At 41.3% G+C, this 22,045-nt stretch overlaps 1 protein-coding gene across 7 annotated transcripts in view; it reads right to left on the bottom strand.

Annotated features, from left to right (window-relative positions):
- Positions 1-5,290: 5,290 nt before the first annotated feature.
- LOC130687183 (potassium voltage-gated channel subfamily H member 6-like) overlaps positions 5,291-22,045 on the bottom strand; it is a 63,522-nt gene continuing 46,767 nt past the window's right edge. For 5 of the 7 annotated variants that reach the window (XM_059496011.1, XM_059496012.1, XM_059496008.1 and 2 more), the window contains 13 exons: positions 9,939-10,182; positions 9,671-9,852; positions 9,387-9,544; positions 9,179-9,299; positions 8,961-9,081; positions 8,718-8,878; positions 8,391-8,539; positions 8,141-8,283; positions 7,864-8,057; positions 7,363-7,784; positions 6,975-7,280; positions 6,781-6,899; positions 5,291-6,722 (listed from right to left, as the gene is read on the bottom strand). In XM_059496011.1, the coding sequence (XP_059351994.1) occupies positions 6,466-6,722; positions 6,781-6,899; positions 6,975-7,280; positions 7,363-7,784; positions 7,864-8,057; positions 8,141-8,283; positions 8,391-8,539; positions 8,718-8,878; positions 8,961-9,081; positions 9,179-9,299; positions 9,387-9,544; positions 9,671-9,852; positions 9,939-10,182 (2,577 nt within the window). In that variant the 3' untranslated portion in view covers positions 5,291-6,465. Of the gene's footprint in view, positions 6,737-6,780; positions 6,900-6,974; positions 7,281-7,362; positions 7,785-7,863; positions 8,058-8,140; positions 8,284-8,390; positions 8,540-8,717; positions 8,879-8,960; positions 9,082-9,178; positions 9,300-9,386; positions 9,545-9,670; positions 9,853-9,938; positions 10,183-22,045 lie in introns of all 7 variants that reach the window. The other 2 variants (XM_059496009.1, XM_059496013.1) reach the window with 2 other exon arrangements.

The raw sequence follows: 22,045 nt of genomic DNA, 5'->3' as shown, positions 1-22,045 counted from the left end.
TTGATTACTACACAAAATTGAACGAGGATCACGAAAATTGGCATCGTTTTGATGTGAGACTAGTAGTTTTGAGATAGGACCTAAGAAATGGAAAAAGTAATATTCATTGAGGCCATTATTTTTGCTATAACTTTATAACCGATTTGCTTTCGCCAAATCTGACTTAATATTTGAACTCCTCGTTGAATTTCGAGCAAAAAGGCTTAATTTCATTCAATTCTGACACATGTCCCAAATTCTCAAAAATTGAAAAACACCAAAGGCTATAGCCTTCCCACTTTTGCGATTTTTGGTCAAATCCAGATATTGGCTAAAAACACTTGATTACTACACAAAATTGAACGAGGATCACGAAAATTGGCATCGTTTTGATGTGAGACTAGTAGTTTTGAGATAGGACCTAAGAAATGGAAAAAGTAATATTCATTGAGGCCATTATTTTTGCTATAACTTTATAACCGATTTGCTTTCGCCAAATCTAACTTAATATTTGAACTCCTCGTTGAATTTCGAGCAAAAAGGCTTAATTTCATTCAATTCTGAGACGTGTCCCAAATTCTCAAAAATTGAAAAACACCAAAGGCTATAGCCTTCCCACTTTTGCGATTTTTGGTCAAATCCAGATATTGGCTAAAAACACTTGATTACTACACAAAATTGAACGAGGATCACGAAAATTGGCATCGTTTTGATGTGAGACTAGTAGTTTTGAGATAGGACCTAAGAAATGGAAAAAGTAATATTCATTGAGGCCATTATTTTTGCTATAACTTTATAACTGATTTGCTTTCGCCAAATCTAACTTAATATTTGAACTCCTCGTTGAATTTCGAGCAAAAAGGCTTAATTTCCTTCAATTCTGAGACGTGTCCCAAATTCTCAAAAATTGAAAAACACCAAAGGCTATAGCCTTCCCACTTTTGCGATTTTTGGTCAAATCCAGATATTGGCTAAAAACACTTGATTACTACACAAAATTGAACGAGGATCACGAAAATTGGCATCGTTTTGATGTGAGACTAGTAGTTTTGAGATAGGACCTAAGAAATGGAAAAAGTAATATTTATTGAGGCCATTATTTTTGCTATAACTTTATAACCGATTTGCTTTCGCCAAATCTGATTTAATATTTGAACTCCTCGTTGAATTTCGAGCAAAAAGGCTTAATTTCATTCAATTCTGACACATGTCCCAAATTCTCAAAAATTGAAAAACACCAAAGGCTATAGCCTTCCCACTTTTGCGATTTTTGGTCAAATCCAGATATTGGCTAAAAACACTTGATTACTACACAAAATTGAACGAGGATCACGAAAATTGGCATCGTTTTGATGTGAGACTAGTAGTTTTGAGATAGGACCTAAGAAATGGAAAAAGTAATATTCATTGAGGCCATTATTTTTGCTATAACTTTATAACTGATTTGCTTTCGCCAAATCTAACTTAATATTTGAACTCCTCGTTGAATTTCGAGCAAAAAGGCTTAATTTCCTTCAATTCTGAGACGTGTCCCAAATTCTCAAAAATTGAAAAACACCAAAGGCTATAGCCTTCCCACTTTTGCGATTTTTGGTCAAATCCAGATATTGGCTAAAAACACTTGATTACTACACAAAATTGAACGAGGATCACGAAAATTGGCATCGTTTTGATGTGAGACTAGTAGTTTTGAGATAGGACCTAAGAAATGGAAAAAGTAATATTCATTGAGGCCATTATTTTTGCTATAACTTTATAACCGATTTGCTTTCGCCAAATCTAACTTAATATTTGAACTCCTCGTTGAATTTCGATCAAAAAGGCTTAATTTCATTCAATTCTGAGACATGTCCCAAATTCTCAAAAATTGAAAAACACCAAAGGCTATAGCCTTCCCACTTTTGCGATTTTTGGTCAAATCCAGATATTGGCTAAAAACACTTGATTACTACACAAAATTGAACGAGGATCACGAAAATTGGCATCGTTTTGATGTGAGACTAGTAGTTTTGAGATAGGACCTAAGAAATGGAAAAAGTAATATTCATTGAGGCCATTATTTTTGCTATAACTTTATAACCGATTTGCTTTCGCCAAATCTAACTTAATATTTGAACTCCTCGTTGAATTTCGATCAAAAAGGCTTAATTTCATTCAATTCTGAGACATGTCCCAAATTCTCAAAAATTGAAAAACACCAAAGGCTATAGCCTTCCCACTTTTGCGATTTTTGGTCAAATCCAGATATTGGCTAAAAACACTTGATTACTACACAAAATTGAACGAGGATCACGAAAATTGGCATCGTTTTGATGTGAGACTAGTAGTTTTGAGATAGGACCTAAGAAATGGAAAAAGTAATATTCATTGAGGCCATTATTTTTGCTATAACTTTATAACCGATTTGCTTTCGCCAAATCTGACTTAATATTTGAACTCCTCGTTGAATTTCGAGCAAAAAGGCTTAATTTCATTCAATTCTGAGACGTGTCCCAAATTCTCAAAAATTGAAAAACACCAAAGGCTATAGCCTTCCCACTTTTGCGATTTTTGGTCAAATCCAGATATTGGCTAAAAACACTTGATTACTACACAAAATTGAACGAGGATCACGAAAATTGGCATCGTTTTGATGTGAGACTAGTAGTTTTGAGATAGGACCTAAGAAATGGAAAAAGTAATATTCATTGAGGCCATTATTTTTGCTATAACTTTATAACCGATTTGCTTTCGCCAAATCTAACTTAATATTTGAACTCCTCGTTGAATTTCGAGCAAAAAGGCTTAATTTCATTCAATTCTGAGACGTGTCCCAAATTCTCAAAAATTGAAAAACACCAAAGGCTATAGCCTTCCCACTTTTGCGATTTTTGGTCAAATCCAGATATTGGCTAAAAACACTTGATTACTACACAAAATTGAACGAGGATCACGAAAATTGGCATCGTTTTGATGTGAGACTAGTAGTTTTGAGATAGGACCTAAGAAATGGAAAAAGTAATATTCATTGAGGCCATTATTTTTGCTATAACTTTATAACTGATTTGCTTTCGCCAAATCTAACTTAATATTTGAACTCCTCGTTGAATTTCGAGCAAAAAGGCTTAATTTCATTCAATTCTGAGACGTGTCCCAAATTCTCAAAAATTGAAAAACACCAAAGGCTATAGCCTTCCCACTTTTGCGATTTTTGGTCAAATCCAGATATTGGCTAAAAACACTTGATTACTACACAAAATTGAACGAGGATCACGAAAATTGGCATCGTTTTGATGTGAGACTAGTAGTTTTGAGATAGGACCTAAGAAATGGAAAAAGTAATATTCATTGAGGCCATTATTTTTGCTATAACTTTATAACCGATTTGCTTTCGCCAAATCTGACTTAATATTTGAACTCCTCGTTGAATTTCGAGCAAAAAGGCTTAATTTCATTCAATTCTGAGACATGTCCCAAATTCTCAAAAATTGAAAAACACCAAAGGCTATAGCCTTCCCACTTTTGCGATTTTTGGTCAAATCCAGATATTGGCTAAAAACACTTGATTACTACACAAAATTGAACGAGGATCACGAAAATTGGCATCGTTTTGATGTGAGACTAGTAGTTTTGAGATAGGACCTAAGAAATGGAAAAAGTAATATTCATTGAGGCCATTATTTTTGCTATAACTTTATAACCGATTTGCTTTCGCCAAATCTAACTTAATATTTGAACTCCTCGTTGAATTTCGATCAAAAAGGCTTAATTTCATTCAATTCTGAGACATGTCCCAAATTCTCAAAAATTGAAAAACACCAAAGGCTATAGCCTTCCCACTTTTGCGATTTTTGGTCAAATCCAGATATTGGCTAAAAACACTTGATTACTACACAAAATTGAACGAGGATCACGAAAATTGGCATCGTTTTGATGTGAGACTAGTAGTTTTGAGATAGGACCTAAGAAATGGAAAAAGTAATATTCATTGAGGCCATTATTTTTGCTATAACTTTATAACCGATTTGCTTTCGCCAAATCTAACTTAATATTTGAACTCCTCGTTGAATTTCGAAAAAAGGCTTAATTTCATTCAATTCTGAGACATGTCCCAAATTCTCAAAAATTGAAAAACACCAAAGGCTATAGCCTTCCCACTTTTGCGATTTTTGGTCAAATCCAGATATTGGCTAAAAACACTTGATTACTACACAAAATTGAACGAGGATCACGAAAATTGGCATCGTTTTGATGTGAGACTAGTAGTTTTGAGATAGGACCTAAGAAATGGAAAAAGTAATATTCATTGAGGCCATTATTTTTGCTATAACTTTATAACCGATTTGCTTTCGCCAAATCTGACTTAATATTTGAACTCCTCGTTGAATTTCGAGCAAAAAGGCTTAATTTCATTCAATTCTGAGACGTGTCCCAAATTCTCAAAAATTGAAAAACACCAAAGGCTATAGCCTTCCCACTTTTGCGATTTTTGGTCAAATCCAGATATTGGCTAAAAACACTTGATTACTACACAAAATTGAACGAGGATCACGAAAATTGGCATCGTTTTGATGTGAGACTAGTAGTTTTGAGATAGGACCTAAGAAATGGAAAAAGTAATATTCATTGAGGCCATTATTTTTGCTATAACTTTATAACCGATTTGCTTTCGCCAAATCTAACTTAATATTTGAACTCCTCGTTGAATTTCGAGCAAAAAGGCTTAATTTCATTCAATTCTGACACATGTCCCAAATTCTCAAAAATTGAAAAACACCAAAGGCTATAGCCTTCCCACTTTTGCGATTTTTGGTCAAATCCAGATATTGGCTAAAAACACTTGATTACTACACAAAATTGAACGAGGATCACGAAAATTGGCATCGTTTTGATGTGAGACTAGTAGTTTTGAGATAGGACCTAAGAAATGGAAAAAGTAATATTCATTGAGGCCATTATTTTTGCTATAACCGATTCGATTTAGCCAATTCTGACTTAGTATTTGAAATCCTCCATTAGAAAGAAAACAAAGAAACTGAGACAAATATTACATAACACAGCCTTGTTATTTAGGCAGTTTAGCTGCCAATGACATCGCATACAATGCCCGAGATATTACAACTTAAGTTGAACAATCAGAAAATGTATTATTTCTGGTCGCCGAATTCGATCGTAATTCATGGAAGAATAAAGAGAAAAAGAGGGCATGATGAAACGGGAAGGTGTGGATAGATATCATACAGGAAATCCAAAAATACAGAATAACAATCGAAGTTGAGGTAAAAAAAAACGAACAGCCCAACATTGTTATAAGAATGAATGAATCATCAGTGAAATCACTATGATATTACTTGCTTGTACAGCGCTCTTTTTCACGATTCGCAAATATTTGGAAGTCCTTGAAGCAACTTCTGTAAGTTAAGAGATTTCTTATTTTGGGAGTTACGAGGAACAGCTGCACTGTTTTTTTGTTTTGTTTTGTTTGTTTTTTTTGTTTTTTTTGTTTGTTTGTTTGTTTTTAATTCACTGATATCACCACAAATTTCTAGGTCGGCTTCCATGTTTTCTCGCTATTGCGTCATAGTACGAAAGAGGTTTGACCGTAGAAGAACAAATCCGGGTCTTAGCTGTCTTCTTTTACTCACTCTTACTGTCAATTGAATAGTTCGCAAGCTTTCTGTAATCTGGATTGAAAGAGATTTACGAACTTCGTTTGCACATTCCACGATTTGCCAAAAGAAGCATAGACCGAGATTCTCGATCGATCATTGAGATTTGTCCGTCAGTACAAAACGAGGTGCCAAAAGATTGCTCTTGTTTAAAATTATTCGATGCAAAACATAGACTTTCGCGACGGACGATACAAAGACGAAGAAAATGAAAATTTTTCGATTTTGGTTGTTTGTTTCTGGCGGCATGGGCGATTCGGCTATTCCGGGTCAATTACCAGGCCAGGCAGGCCATTCTAGATCAAGCTGCGGACTGCATGTGCTACGGTCATACGACTGATGTGGAATAGTGGTTAAGGGAGAAAATATTTACAAAAAGATCATAGTATAACTGCAGAGCGAAACAAAATCTCTGGAGGTAAACTGAGAATTCATAAAGAGTGGTATTCCGCCTACACTCACGTCGCCTTCGATGATAATAGATGATTAACGCATTATAGGGTGACAGAGAGCAAATGGGGGCCCGACATTGGTTTTTAATGGCTATAAGACACATTGCGCGTCGGCATTCCCATCCGTGTGTTTCGTGGGTCAGATGAAATGCCAAAATTTCACTAAGTCTGCTGTACCATGTCAATTCTGTACAACAAACCACGTATGTGGGTACGCGTATATGAGAGTGAAAAAAGAAAGTGAGACGGGAGAAAAAGAAGTGTGATCAAAGGGAAAGAAAGTGAACTGATCGTGCCACTGAAAATGCTTAAAGTGAAGTAACCGATGTGAAATGCTGAATATATCGTTGTTGATGCTACGATCGAGTAAGGAGTCAGTCTATGTATCAGACAACACTAGGGAACACAATTTCCTCAGACGATTCCAGCCGCGCCAATGGAGCTTGCGCTAATGGAGCTTGCGCAACGGCTTCTACATCTCCCCAACAGCTGCTGCCGCCGCCACTTGGTGATCTAGGTACTGGAACAGCTGAAGAGGAGCCAGAGGACGTCGGTCTCGAGGTCGAGACGGAAGTTGAAGCACCGGACCATCGTACTACCGAACTGGGTTCCATGCTGACCGATTCGCTGCGTTCAGGTTCAGCTGTGCATTCCAATCTATTTATTCAAGGTGCAAAAGGCACCATTTACGAAATTATTACCAAATGTCTGTGTGGACGGATCGTAGGTAAGCGATCTGGCTTGCGAAGGATGCCACTGAGAAGTTCGGAATGCTGTTTTCCGTGTCCGGCATGTATTACTTTCCCCTGTAGACCTTGGACTGAAAAAACGAAGAACGAAGACGGATAAATTTTAAACGCATTCTACTATATTTTTATTGTTTCTTTTGTTTTACTTGCTGGCCGAATCCAGGCTTCGCTGAGTGGAAAGGCCCTTGGCAGGTTGCCATGAATCAATGCGCGATTCTGCTCGTGATTCGGCAACGGTCGGCAAGCTGCAAGAGCTGCGTGTCTCCATGAAATTTACTTTGGGACGTTCTACATCTAACGTTTTTTGCTGTTGTTGCCCGGACGGCGACTCAAGAACTCCCGGACTGGATTCCGGCACACGAACTCCTCCACGAGTTGGGCTTTGTTGCTGAAGCAGAGCCAATATTTGTCCAATATCTCGTACCATGCGATACTCTAATTGCTCTAGTTGCCTGTGCAAAACAGTAAGGTAAACAGTGTGCAAGGTACTGTTACGTATTTTTACGTTACTCGATTGATTTGCTACTATTTCACCTTGATAAATGATCGATGCGGTTATTGATGTGATCCATTGATTGAGGATTGCCTTCAGAAGCAGTAAAACCTGAGCTGAATTGGAGTGGCGTGTCCGAAGCTTTCTGTGTCGAGGATTCTCCCGTGGTCTCATTATCATGAACGTCTCTGGTCTGCTGCATAGTTTGTGAGACAATTGCGACAACCGGATTGCCTAAATCTGTATTATTCTTGGCAAATGTCGATGATTCATCGCGATCCTCATCATCCTCGTCATAATTATCAAGATTATCTTCGTCTCGGTCTGAGCACCTGTTTCTGTGCGATTTGCGGAATCTTGGCGGTCGGAAAGCGTGATTCCTTACATCAGCTTCGTGATCTTGGGATGCCGAACCCGAGAGGCGCTGGTACCTACGGACCGGGTTCAAGCCCACCGCTTCTTCCTGTAAAGTGAAGAAAAAGTAATCGTGAAATCGACAGTCTTTGCCAGACGAATTACACTTTTTTTGTGCTATAATGTACATCTCTCAAGATGAAGGTGAGCTCCAGATTCGACGAGAAGGATTCGGCAAATTCCGGATAAAGTTCTAGGACGTCTAGCAGGTCGTCGCGACTGATTTTGTGCAAGTCACAGTAGGTGAGAGCCCGAACGTTGCAAGACGACTTGCCGATTGTTGGGTAGATGCACGGGTTCTCGCCAAAGATATCGTCCTTGCCTGTTGCATAATTTAATGCCATTGATTAGCATGTCTTTTTATAGTTGACTTTTACATTGTTCTGGCCAGTCGCCAATGCCTACCGAGAATGGCCATAACGATATCGTCCTTGAGAATTTCTATGGAACCGCGCGAGATGAAGTGCAGCGAAGAGAGGACGTCGCCGCGGTGGACCAGTGTGTCGCCGGGCGGAGCGTGGGTCGTCTTGAACTTCATCGACAATGCTCTGCGAGAGCAAACGAGGCGTTACTTAATTTTGCACAGAAATCTACAGAGATGTCTATCAAATTATAGCGAAATGGAACTACAGCTCACGAAGTACACCCACTCTACCTGAGGCAGCCGGGCGAAGCGCCTTGAAAGGCCGGGCAGTCGTTGAGCAAGTGTCGGTTGAGATGGAGGCACATATCGGCCTGCAATCCTTCTGGGAAGCCTTTGAGGACCAAGTTCAGGTCGATACCGTTTGTGTACGTCCACGCGTGCTGCAATCACATTTTCCCAATTAGTTTTTTTTTTTTTTTTTTTTTACAATTGACTTGGCCTTGTACCCCACTCTATAAAGAAGCATTGCCTAGGTAACATTCCCTTTTTGACCGACCAATGTTAACGAACATACTACGAAATGGGAGAAGGGTTAAATATAGTTTGGCTATCACGTACCTGGAAATATTCTTCGAGCCGTTGGCGAAGAGGGTTGGGCACTTGGTGAAATCGGATAAACTCCTTGACCCGCAACATTTGTGTGTGGTAGCGAGCCGTGCCGGAGTAAAGCCGCTGAATGATGGCGCTGACATTACCGAAGATACTGGCGTACATCAACGCTAGAAAGTAGCAAAAATCGAATGAGGTGAGATATCAAACGAATTCGATTAAAGCAGTCAGTAGAAACTATTAGTGGCTTACATCCGACCAGCATGACGCAGATGGTGAAGATCTTTTCGCAGTCGGTGGTAGGTGAAACGTTACCAAAACCCACTGAAGTCAAACTGCTGAATGTGAAGTAGAGAGCCGTCACATAGCGCGACTAAAACGATGGTGTTTTCAAGAAAGAAAATCGATCAGTAATAGATCTTTTGTTTCTTTTGCTCACAAGCTTGCAAGAAACGTTTCCCATACAACACCTTGATTCCCGGTCCTCCCGTGTTATTGGCGGTGTAAAATTGATGCGTCGCGTTGGCCAAATGATCCAACCAGCCGATTTTAGCTCGCAGCAGCGGACGTTCTGCGTTTCCGATAGCAAACCTTTTCATGGTTAACAGCGGGCATTATATTAAACGCAAGGAAAACGAAATAGGAAAAACCAATCATCAGTAAAACAATGGGTATTACCAAATGCAGGCTAGCCAATGAGCGATAAGCGCAAAGGTAGCCATCAAGAGCAACAATACGGCTGCACCGTATTCCGAATAACGGTCGATTTTTCTGGCTACTCGGACCAGCCGCAGCAACCGGGCCGTCTTCAGCAGGCCAATGAGAGTTGTTGTCTGCTTGTACAATGGACATATTCAAGTGTTAATGATTAGTCGGACCGCATTTGATTTGCGTAAGGCAACAAGAACGGTTCAAATATTCCACATTTAATAAAAGCGCAAGCGTTTGAAAAGCGACAATACCTCATCCGTGTCGGAACCGAAAAGGAGAAGATCGAAAGGAATGGCGGCCACCAGGTCGATGAGGAACCAACCACGAAAGTAATGGACGGCGATTTTCCCCGGATGAGACACCACCTCGTCGTTGTTGTTGACGAACGTCGTCCGAAAGTTGATGAGAATGTCGATGATGAACATGACATCCACTGCTCAAACAGGAATTCAATCAAACAACGATTACATCATCTAGTGAACGATGAAACTTCAATTCTGTCAGGAAAATTGTTTTTACCCAGGAGATCGATGATAACGATGGGATCGTCTCCGTACCGCTGGCTCTTTTTGCTGTTGAAATCGTACTCGTTGAGGAGGAAAGCGGCGACGTAAGGCGTGAAAATGGCCGTATAGATGACCAACAACAGGACAATCCAGTCCCAGACGGCTTTGAAGGGCGAGTAGTGCAGAATCGTCCATTTGTGGATGCGGGGCGACTGCAGTTTGTACTCGGGAAGCACATCGGCGCCCAGCGAGAGGACCTACGCACAACGGCAACATGTTCCCAAGCATTGCAAAAAAAATGAAAAACAAAACAAATTTTAATCTTGTTCTTTCAACCCACTTTTTCTCCGCATTTCGAACGGAAATAATAAGTGTATCTTCCGCACCACAATTTTCTTTCTTGATTTCATTAAAGCAAATGGAAAAAAAAACAATTTTCTTCCCACTCCAGGTATTGTTAACCAGCAAATGTTATCAGTTAGATGGTCGATCATATCGATTCAAATGAAAGACACTCGATCGGTTCCAAATCAGCAAACTTTTTTTCTCCGAATAAGCTTGTCGTTGCAATTCTACAGTCATGCATTAAATGAATATTTTGTTGTACTTCTATTTCACGTAATGTTTGTAACTCGAACTGTGACGTTCTTGAGAAATGGAACATGCCATCACAAAGACAGCCACAAACCTATTTACCCAAGCTCTTACGTATGTTTGCCCCGGTTCAAATTCCAGACAGACCGTGGGGATCATGAAGTTATTTTGTTTCCCTTTTCAGTTGTCATCTGATACATCAAGTTAGATACAAGAAATTTGCTGATTGGAAATGTAGAGTGAAGATACAGTTGATGAGCTCCTAATTTTACACGGCATAGCTTTTGGGATTGGTCCATTTAATGACAATGCGTTGTCTCACGAGTCACCAATGATATCGCACGAGAGCGTCCGCGTCCAATTAGTTGTGAAAAAAAAAAGAGGCGTGAGAAAAGCAACATTCGGATCTAAGCACGTTTGCATTTGTCACGACTTTGTAGAAGACACGACTTTTTCAACAGACAGTCTTCATAAAAAATGTAATAAACATCTCCGCCATTTCTTTTTCCCCTTTTTTTTTTTAGAATGCCACAGTTTCGACACTCTTCATATGCGGAGGAACTGTTTTCTTGAGTTGATTCTTACTAAATATGAAGCATGAAATTTAAAGAATGAAAAAAGAATATAAATTGGATGAGAGGCTTTTCGTAAACACAAGTGGATTGGGTCACACCTTAATACGTAAGCGGCACAAAAACGAAATGAGAAGAAAGAAAAACCGAGTTCCAAAAAAAACCAGAACGCTCCTGATGAGAACGAGATCAGTGGTCGAAGTGTAAACCATTCTTTCTCGATTTCCAGTTTAAAAAAGAAAAGTAATTCGCCCCAAAAAATATTTTAAAAAACAAAAAAAAAAAAAAAACACAAAAAAGGAAAAGTTTCTTGGTTACTCCAGTGGCGGCTTATTTTCAGATCAGGGTCAAAATAAAGCAAGCTTTCTTCAACAATTTCAAACTGAATATTATTGCTTGGCTTACCATAAGTCTTTCATATTTTTCAGTTTTCTATCGCTTTATCTTTAATCGTGTCCTGGAAGTCTATGCGATCAATAAAAAAAGATTGGATGGAAAAAAAAACTCCCTATGACGTCCGACCATAGTACTTCGTCATCCAAGCTATTTATAAATTTCTAATGCACGGAACTGAAAAACAAATTGCGCAAGCGCTATCTGAAAATGTTTCTCGACGGCGAACGCAAGCCAAGGCACCGGAGGAAAATCGAAAGAACGGGCGAGGGATGAACAGAACAGACTGGGAGTGAAGGATTTGTTTTGATGGATGACGAGATTTCTTTTCCATCACAAATGTATAGAAAGTAGGTGCAGCCTGCATCGTGGCATCCAGGCAAGCGAAGGTCCGATAATCAAAGCACTCTCCACGTTGCCGAAAAAGAAAAAAAGGGACGGCGCACGATTAGTTGGATCCAATCCTGCCAACAATATCACTGAAAATTCACCCCTCCTGGCAAGACTACAAACTCGACATACAGATATCCTGAAAGAGGAATCACGTCTTTTGATATAGAATAACTAAGATGCCTATTTTGGTTCCTCGTATCGTCCTAAATTGCCAAAATAGTTTGGAATGATTACCAACAAGACAAGCCGGAGAGAAAGAGAATAACGCTTTCAGTGGTGGAGGTTGGAGGATTACACCTTACCACTCCTGTTTTCCACGTCGCGCGAGCATATCATACGTAGTGATGCAGTTAAATTACTGGTCACTAGAGTTCTAACCTGATCGATCCTTTTAGAAAGCATCAGCCGGAAGGAAGCCATACCCGAGCGACCGCTAGATGATACAGGAGCTGTCATCCCCACAGTGAGTGGCAGAACATCAAAGACGGACGGTCGCTGTGGTTAGTTTTTGCAATGATTGGCTTCCAAGGATGACCAGACATTCGTCGGCAACGAAACAAACAACAAACACGAAGATGCCGAAATTGTGGCGAGAGGGTTCAAACAAGATTCGCCAGACAGTATCGACGGTTTCAGCTGATGCTCCGCTCGGCGCGAATCCTAAGTCTCCCTCTTCATTTGGTTAGTCGCCAAACAACTACGAATTGCCACTTCGTTCATGACCCGTGCCTCGTTTTATTGACATCAACAGCGGGGGGGGGGGGGGGGGGGGGATGGAATGGACAAACGACCGCAACGGATGAGGCGTGACGCGCGAAAAAGAAAAATAGAAATAAAAAAGAAACACAAGGATAGCGGGCAAATCAATTGAGCGGCTTTGGCCACTCTCACTGGAACACTACTCGATCGCAAGCGTGATCGCAAGCTGTTTCACTCGTTTCCATCTTGCATCTTTACGAGCAGCAGCAGCGCTGAGTTTCTATTTTTTTCCCCCTTCGTTGTCGATGGTCTTTAACTTCGTCTCTCCAACAGTGCACCCCTCCTTTGGTTTTGGAACAACATTACGGATAGAGTGGGAAAACTGAGGAAAGAAAGTAAGAGAAAAAGCACACTACGATAGTCTATTTCTGACACATTTTCAAGGCGTTTTCTTTTTAAAAAAAAGAAAACAAAACAATTTTGAAAGTGAAACAGTATCAATAACGTCATGGAGCTGCTGATCAAACCTTTCAACACCATCAAAAAGGAATGTTTTCTTTTTGTTTGCTTTTCCCACGAACAATTTTCAGGATACGTTGAAATCCATGAATACGCTAGGAAGGATTAATTCTCGCTATCTGGAGGATAAAGCTTCACGACTAAGACTCGCCGAATGGGATATTGAGAAAGATAAATGTGAGCCTTGTAGATTTAAGGGTCTTGTTAGTTGCCAGCCACTTGTTTACTCGCCTTACGCTATTGATATAGAGATACGAATATAACAGGAATTGCTCTAAGAAGACTTGGTGCGAAGGATATCATACGAAGTACTGTACAAGTTGATCAGATCGACCACCCGACTCGTTTGCGGAGGGCCGTCCTAAGTGGGGAGTCCTTTCTCGAGAACCCTACGTCTATACATGTTTTTGTCAGTTCAATTTTCTGTTCCAACGAATTCCCCTACGTGCTCTAGGTAGACAAAATGACGGTTGGAAATTTGAACCCTCTCGGGCCGATGCTTCCTTTCGTCGGAGACCACTAGTGAAAGTATAAGCAACATGCAGCCATATCGAAATACAGGACACGATCGATCGGCTTATGAAGTAAACAAGTTGCGATGTAACCAGCGTACTGCAGTATTATACAGCAGATGTTTTCTGAATCTCGCCAATAACGACCAAATCATAAATCCGTCCATCATGGTACGCTTTACAGATACCTAACTCGAAAGATGGGCCTACTACCCAATGCCCAGAAATGAATAATTGAGACTGTTTCTACATGTTCACTTTGGTACTTGGAGGTGTTTTGGTAAGATGAGCAACACAGAAAGGTGACGGGAAAACAAAAAGTCTTTTGCTGCTTGTGATTTTTGCAGTCTATAATAGGCAGACTCACTCACCAAGCCGTGAGCCCAGCAAGTAGATTTTTTTTTCCAATCAAGCGTACGACTGATATCTTCAATCTCTTTAAGAATAAGTTTTTAAAATAGCACACATACAAGCTGTCGTAAATAATAAAGATCTACTTCAGCATTCAGTTTTCTTTCTTTTTGGCAGAATATCGGTTAGCTGGGCAAACGTCTGGAATGTCGCTATTCTCCGTCACATACTGTCGCATGTGATATTTTTTATATCCAATGCAGCCAGATCCTTTTGAGTAGTGTCCCACTTGATTGCGGATGACGATTGACACGAAGCGACAGCTGACGCCCGTCTGAAACGCGGCTGATGATAGCGAGAACGTCTCACACGAGTCCCAAACTACGCTTATAGAACTGACGCATTTACAAGAGCGAACCAGTCTATTCAGCGACTGGGTATTCCTTCTCCCTTTTTGTTACTATTCTATTTTCAAATAGAACGTGAAGAGAAAAAGCGGAGTAGTCAGACGTCGTGTTGGACAGATCGGGCTATAATCAACAAACCAGAAGTTGGAAAACAATGCTACTGTGCGTTAAACAAAAACCATGGAAAACAGTTAATTTGTTACGTTTCCTCCTATCGGTGTTTCCCTTTAAAGCAGACCAAGGGGGTACGAGAAACACGACAAGTGAAACAAAACAAAGCTCTAAAAATTCGCAAGGGAAAAAAAAAAAAAAGAAAAATTGTGTCTATCCTGGAAACGGGATTAGCAGTCACGACAAAAACGGCGAAAATATCGGTGCTGTAAGGGCACGTTGACGTCATCAGACGTTCGTGCTACTGAAGCAAGCGATAGGATACCAAATACGAAACAAGGAATAATAATAATAATACATGAACATGAGCTAAGCTGTTTTACCAACGACGGTTTCATTACCGCATTCCCTTAAAAATCCTGACAGAAAAAATTGTCAAAGATCATGAATACCTTTGCGCCTACTTGGCTCTTTCAGATGCCATTGACTCATCCATTTTTTTTCTTGGCCTGTCTGCTACTCCGCAACTCGTTGTTTGTGCTCCGCCCTTTCCCCGTCCTAGCGTTCGCTGTGCGCTGTGCGTGTCTCGTGTTAGAAAAGGTCAAGAGTGACGATGACTGGGCAAACTAAGTTGTCCCGACTTTCGGTAATTGCATTCCTTATCGATCAGCAAGCAAGTCATGGCACAAACGCAAAAGAGGAGAAACATGTGAAGCCTACTTTCGTGGAAAGTTTCACTCTATGATTTGCCGGCCATTGCAGACGATGGATGGTTGGGTCGTGTGCATCACGGTTCTTAGGCATTGTCATACGCAGGCGAATAGAAAAGAAAAAAAAAGAATGGAAGAGAGTGGTTGATGGTGGTTGTCCTCCTTCCTGCGTTCAGCGCAGGAATGTCGGAGATATCGATTGTTTTGATGGTACGCTGCAACCGGAGAGAACGCACTGCATTCCTCTAGAGAGGAAAGTACAAAGATGGACCGAAATCGAAGTGAGGGGCGACACTTGACAGACGTTGGTGCGATAAATCGACGCCACTTCTATTTTTTTCTTCAATTTTTTTTTCTCTAATCAGTTTTCAAGTTTACGTGGTGGGAATAGCGAAAGAAAACAAACAAAAAAGCAAAACAGACTTCGATCGGTAGGTCTTTCACACAACGGGGTTATTTAGATCTTATTAGGATCGGTCGATTGGCTCTCTGTTTGTTTGCACGTTTGGCAGGCTTCGTTTTTACCCGGATACCGAAAAATGTTGTACGATTTGCATGTTTTCTTGCGCTTCTTAACTCTCTACCTGAGTCGGAAGCGGAACGTGGAAATGAAACTCTTTGCGATCAGACAGAGAATTCATATCGGGCGAACGGGCTCGAACCACATCGATGGGTAATTCGATGTAGGAGATGTGCGGTTCTTCCATTGCCGGCTCTTCATTGTTGCCGGCAGATTGGTTGGATAGCGATGGCGACTTGTCCCGACTGCCAGGCAACTGGCCGTTCACGGTGGCAGCAGCGTGACTCATTGATGAACTCTTCCCAACAGCAGCCACGGCTACCGACGAAGATGAAGTCGACGTAGTCGTTGCTGAGGCGACAGGACGGCTTTCGGTCCTGTCACATTACACACAACAATGGATTCTTCTAGGATTTTAAAGCCAATACGTAACAAACATCATCGCTAACGACCCAGGCAACGTCATCAGATTCAATTCCAGGCCGAGGTTCAGTTCATTGAACATCAGAAAGCCAACATCATAGCGTGACGGTTTCGAGGGGTTCAATTGTCGTAATGTCATAAACGGGCCAGTCAAGTCCGCGTGCTCCATAGCTTACTGCTACACACTATACGCTTTGGATGGCTATCAACTCTACGGGATCTTTTGTCTATTGCTTTTGCTTAGTGCACTAGGTGCAGCGCAAGGGATGAGGTTCCCGCATAGACCCAGACATGTTTTGTCGATACAGATAGGCCGGTTCGTCGCAATGGTGTAAGGGGCTAGAGCTAACCATTCCGGCCATAAACAATGTCGACAGAAAATAATTAAACGAACGCCACTACACAGTACTTCGCCAGCTTTAGCCAGCAATCGGGACAAGTTGCAGAACGTGTCAAATCCTTAGTTAGCAAGGGTGACAAGGACTTACATAAGTGGGAATAAAAAAGGGTTTATATTACATGGTGACGCTGTTTCGGCACGCATAATGAACGACTTGTCTCGGTTATTTTCCCTCTACTTGACAAGTTACTGAGTAAAATAAAGATTCGATGGATAAAGTGCGTGAAAAAATTATGCAGGAAAAACTTTTTGCAGACCCGTGCAAGTCACTCTTAACCCCCCTCTGATTTCTCATTTCAGAATGACAACTATGAAGCACAGAATGTAATGGTGCCCTTTAGGCACTAGCATACACACACTAGGACATGCTACACCGCCATTCCAGTAACATATGAGTCCTAGGAGCGAAAGAACAGAGATCGATTACGAGCCAAAATCTAATCAGTTACACTAGCTAATAACCGAGTAAGCCTGACTTATGGGCACAGTAACCTGACTACAGATGAATGTCCTGACCGTTCGCGTATGCATAGTATGTAATCGTCAAAACGTAAATTATCGTTCCAGTGATTTTTACAACAATTATGGCAATAAATGCACAAACTGTTGTAGCGAATGCAGCAATGAAAATACCCGTTATGTTAGAACTGCTTAAACTAAAATCCAAACGACAAAGTATGATTCTTAGGCAAAAGTAGAGTACTCAAACATTGAAAAATCGTGAGGGAAATAAGTCATAAAGTCCATAAAAAAGAAAACTTGAACCAGACCTGCGCACCTTATGTCAAACGTAATCGTTCCCCGAATAGTTAATGGTTAGGATTTGACGGAGCGAAAAATGGAAGGGAAACGGATGATTCAAAAGTTGGAAATCCCTCCTCTTTCCATGTTTTTTAACGAGGTAAAGCCTTGAGCCACGGGAGGGAAATCGCATCGAGATACGGTGAAAGAGCTCTGCTACACCCCATCACTCCTGACATAAACTATCGGATATGCAGAGCAAAAAATGAAGAAGGAACACTGGTCGACAGAGAGTTAGTACTACCGGTAGAATCCTGATGGAAAATGAAAATGAATGGTAGGATCCAAAGACGTGTTCAGCTGCTTCAGCTGAGCTCTGTACTAGACGAACCGAACAAACAATTAGTTTAACGAAAGCTAACATAATTGGTGTTCATTCCTCGGGAATTTTATTGGACAAGTCAAAGCGCGCGTTTTTGAGCCGTTTCAGTTGCCTTGGTCGATGCGATGAGGAACATGTCAGCCGTTTGGCTGTACCTGACTTATTTCTTATCCGATAACCAGTGCAAACGTGAAAAGAAACAAATTCATTCAATCAAACCGAGGCTGCGGCGACTTATTCCTATCGCTCTTTTCAGTCGACAGGGTAACGGCTGGAATCACACTGAAGGCGGGCAATTTGCAAGTCGATTCTATTGTTGATGGATTCGATTGGTTTCCCTTATGGGTGCGGTTGGATATGGCGTTACTAATAGTTTCGGATAGAACGGATGTAACGGTTTCCCGACGTTGGCTTGCGGAGCAACGGCTGCCAGAACTTCCATTGTCCGCAGCTTGTTCAGCCCCACTTTCATTTTCGCTCAGCCCTCCCCCACTGTTATTCCATCCGCTGTCACTGATACTGCTGGCCAAACTTGGGTGCGACAAAGTTCGCCGGAGAGGATGAACCACTCGATGTTTCGGCATTGTCCCAAACACGACCAGCCGCTGGCGTTAAACACGACGTACACAAGTACAACGCTCGATATTAAAAACTTTATCCCATCAAATCGACACCTACAGAATTCTTATTAATGTCACTAAGCGTGTCACGATTATGTTCATCGAATCCAGCGAAAGCAAAACAGGTAACTTTGATTGTTGGGTCTCTTTCGTCGTTGATTGGATTAAACGATAAACGAAATGTAACGCCCTTTCTGAGGTGAAAGGCAATACGATTGCGACTGTATTTGCTTCATAGTCGACTAAAAGAGAGAATTCACTTCTAGTCTTCTACTAGAGTAGTAGACTACTAACGGTCCCTAGCTTGCCGGGCGGGGTCTCGACGAGGTGGCTCTTAATAGAAGAGGATGAAAGCCTGCAAGAGGGTTGGACAGTAGGTGAAAATGGAGAACGGGTGGATAATAAGTGGAAGAAAGGTTTAGCGAGTTTGCCAGGCGAAAAAATGGGAGTGACACGACACGGAATCACTGTATACCCACTATGCCCAACAAAAGCAAAGTAACTAACGGGACGGCATGATGGCTTCACAAAAGACATTGCCTTCCATGATCCTTCCGGCCCGCCCTGTTTGTGGAATATGTTGTGATGTAGTACGGACGATATGGATCCGAGTCGTTTGCCCATTGGCGGTATAATTCAGCATTGCTTGGCGCATCTTTTTTCGTTTGGCTACAAAGGCCGTGCCAACCCTCCCCCCGTGTCTCCCATACCTCACTGCTATAAATTTTTTTTTTCTTTCCTTTTTTTTTTTTTTTTTTTTTTCAAACTACTTCTGTCATCCCTCATGAAAAGTAGGACAACAACAACAAAAAAAAAAGTAGAGGGACTGGGCAAGCAAAAATAATTAGCCAATGGATTGTGAAGCTACAGCACTGCAGTTCAGTGAGTCTTCCCCGATTCGTGACGTGCACTCCTAGATAAACCTCGTTGCTCTTCTTTTTTGTTGGTGGTGGCATTATGCAAAGTACAGTCCGCCGATCGACTTACCGTATAGCTTTTTTTTTTTTACTTTTTCGTCCCAAGTCCCAGATAGCAAGCCTGCAGTGACAGGCCCATCCAATCTAATCTATGCAAGGAAGGTGATTGTTTGACTCTGCGGAGCTCGTCGTCTACCTCGTGCATTTATATGCTTCGAAAGCTATTTATTCCTTCGTCTCCATCGCTCACGATTTCAATATGATTGCCCGGAACACAAAGCTTTACAGCTCCGCTTACCAATTCTCACTTTTTCATCCTTCCATGAAAAAGCGGAGCGAGCTGTGTGATGATAGAGTCGTCATGCGGAAACGTTCTAACGCGCGCATTTTCGGCTAATACACGGTCGGTCGGCGGAAGAGAACCCGCGACGAGGGATAAAATGATTTACGGCAACGCGCCAAAATTTTGCTCCGAACGGGCCACCGCATTCAGTGGAATTAACTGAACTAGTCCGCTAGGATGGCTAAAAAAAAAAAAAGGAAAAAGAAAAGTGTGCGCAAGCGCGTGTGTATAGATGGCAAACGATTCCCTTCTAATTGAATTACGGCGGAGGGCCGCATCGAGCGGAGTGCTCACAACGCTTGCGGACACTTCAATCCAACGAACAGAAAATGATAGCGGGAACTGGAATTCTGGGGCCAATGTAGGACCGCCGTACCATGTGTCTATAAGGCTAGAGTTTTGTTGACATTTTTACGGCACTAAAGAGATCCACCGCATGGCGGCGGACAAACAAGACACTCGCATTGGGATCCCTATGCCCTGAATGCGCAAGGCATATGCTACTTTGTTACTAGTTCAGTAGTCGTCTGGTAGTAAGATAAATACAAAGCGCAGAGAGAGGATATCGTTGTAACAAGAGATGAAACTCTGTTGCATTTGACACAGAAACCAGATCAACGGCCGTGTGGTACTTTTTCCTGGGCAAAATTTATGTTAGTTTGCACTCTGGTTTAGAAACAAAAAAATCGATGTAAGCGGAAAAGCTATGCATTTAAATATGCAGAGTTTAAAAATGTGGGAATAGTCAAGTGAAGCCACACTGGTCAATGCAAGAAGACAAAATAAGAATTTCTTATCGTCTCTTCAATCAACAACTTGAGGAGGTTTGAGTTCAAAAAGCGCAAATCAGATAAGATTTTGATCAAATCGTGGATTCTGATTTTGATCGAATCATTTTAAAAAGTAGGCCTGCAAGAGTTATTGAAACCTAAGCGTAGGGAATGGAGAAAAAACAAACAAGAAAGGTTCAAATGAGAATGAAGCAATATAGTCAAATCTCTCTAGATAGCTTTTCCCAGTTGTCAAGCGATTTCAACCGTGAATGATTGTTTAGGGCTTTACAAGTTTGAAAATCCTGCCCACCTCCAAATGCAAACTCCTTCAATGGAAACATCCAAGACGAAAAAAAACCCAGACACTTATTCACATCAAAGAAATTGTCGGCCCGGAAAGGATGACAAGGTTGCGGCTCCCAGACTATTTAATGTGTAACATTTGCAAAACGGGATGCCGTTCGTTGTGTAAACGACAAGAAGAATGTTTAGAAGGCTTTGAAAATACGTGTAAAATACGACACAGCGGTCGGTTCCCGCGCCTCTGGTCGTTCACTCTGCGCGCCTATTTCTTTTGATTTATTTACGATGGCAGCCACACTGCAGATCCGCTCCTACTCTTTACTAACAGCCGTATAATCCCGAAAGGGGAAGAAAATAAATAAAAATGATAGATGGAGGGAAAAAGAAAGGAGAACGAGGAGAATAAAGAGAAAGATGAACTAGAAACGAGGCGGACGAATTGGATAGAAAGCGGACGATTCAATCGGCCAACGAGTTTTTTTTTTATTCTATTTTTTCCTCGTTCGTCCAACTTTGGCAACTTTTATATAGACGACCGGAAGGGACACAATGGCGTTGTCACGACAACCTTTATAACTGTACCGACGGGCGCATGATGATGAAAGAGTTGACAATAGCCCGCATCATCCAAATAAGAAGAATAACGATCCGCATTTCTCGCTGTCGTCAAATCATGGAATAGAAAACGCAATATAATAGTGGGTCAGAGCTCTAGCCAGAAACTGTTGGGTGGTTCTTCACTAGTTCTTCACCAGAGGTGTTAACTTTCTTTGATTTCCATTGTACTGTACTCCCAAACCTCTTACGCGAACTGTATGCCCTTTTCAAACTTGTACCGCTTGTATCGACGACATACACAACTTCATGCAACGCAGATCAAAGCAAGCATGTAGCCTTTGACACAGATTCGTTTGTTACAAAAGAAAAAAAACAAAGAAATAATAATAAGATGATGTCGTCTCTACGGGAGTACGGCCTATTCGATTATAAGCCTTCATAAGTTGGATGATGTTCCTGCTGTTATTTGCGGTAAACTTGTAAACGATTTCTCGGGAATGGAAGAGGAGTGACAGAAAGAGAAAGATGATGACAGTTTCGTCACTGGATGATGCTCGCTCAAGGTTGTGGATATGATGGGCGGAGGAATCGAGAAATGAAAAAACAAGTTCCTTGGCATAGACTCAGCCGTCTTCGCTGTGACGCGTTTCCAGCTTTGTCACCACCATACAAAAGGTCAATCGTAAAAACAAAATAAAATGACAGCGCAATATCTCGACGCCCGCAAATGAAAAGAAAAATGAGTGGCAAGGTTGCTGTTCGAAGTGGCACAAAAACAAAAAAAAATACGTGAATATTATCATGGTATAAAAGAAGAACACGGAAAGCCGGGGCATTATTTCCCCTCCATTCAGTAACCTCGGAAACAGCCGCAGTGAC

The sequence above is a fragment of the Daphnia carinata genome, chromosome 7 (genome assembly GCF_022539665.2).
Source record: "Daphnia carinata strain CSIRO-1 chromosome 7, CSIRO_AGI_Dcar_HiC_V3, whole genome shotgun sequence".
Lineage (NCBI taxonomy): Eukaryota > Metazoa > Arthropoda > Branchiopoda > Diplostraca > Daphniidae > Daphnia > Daphnia carinata.
The sequence above is the reverse complement of the archived record's forward strand: the minus strand, read 5'-3'. Positions and strand labels throughout refer to the sequence as shown.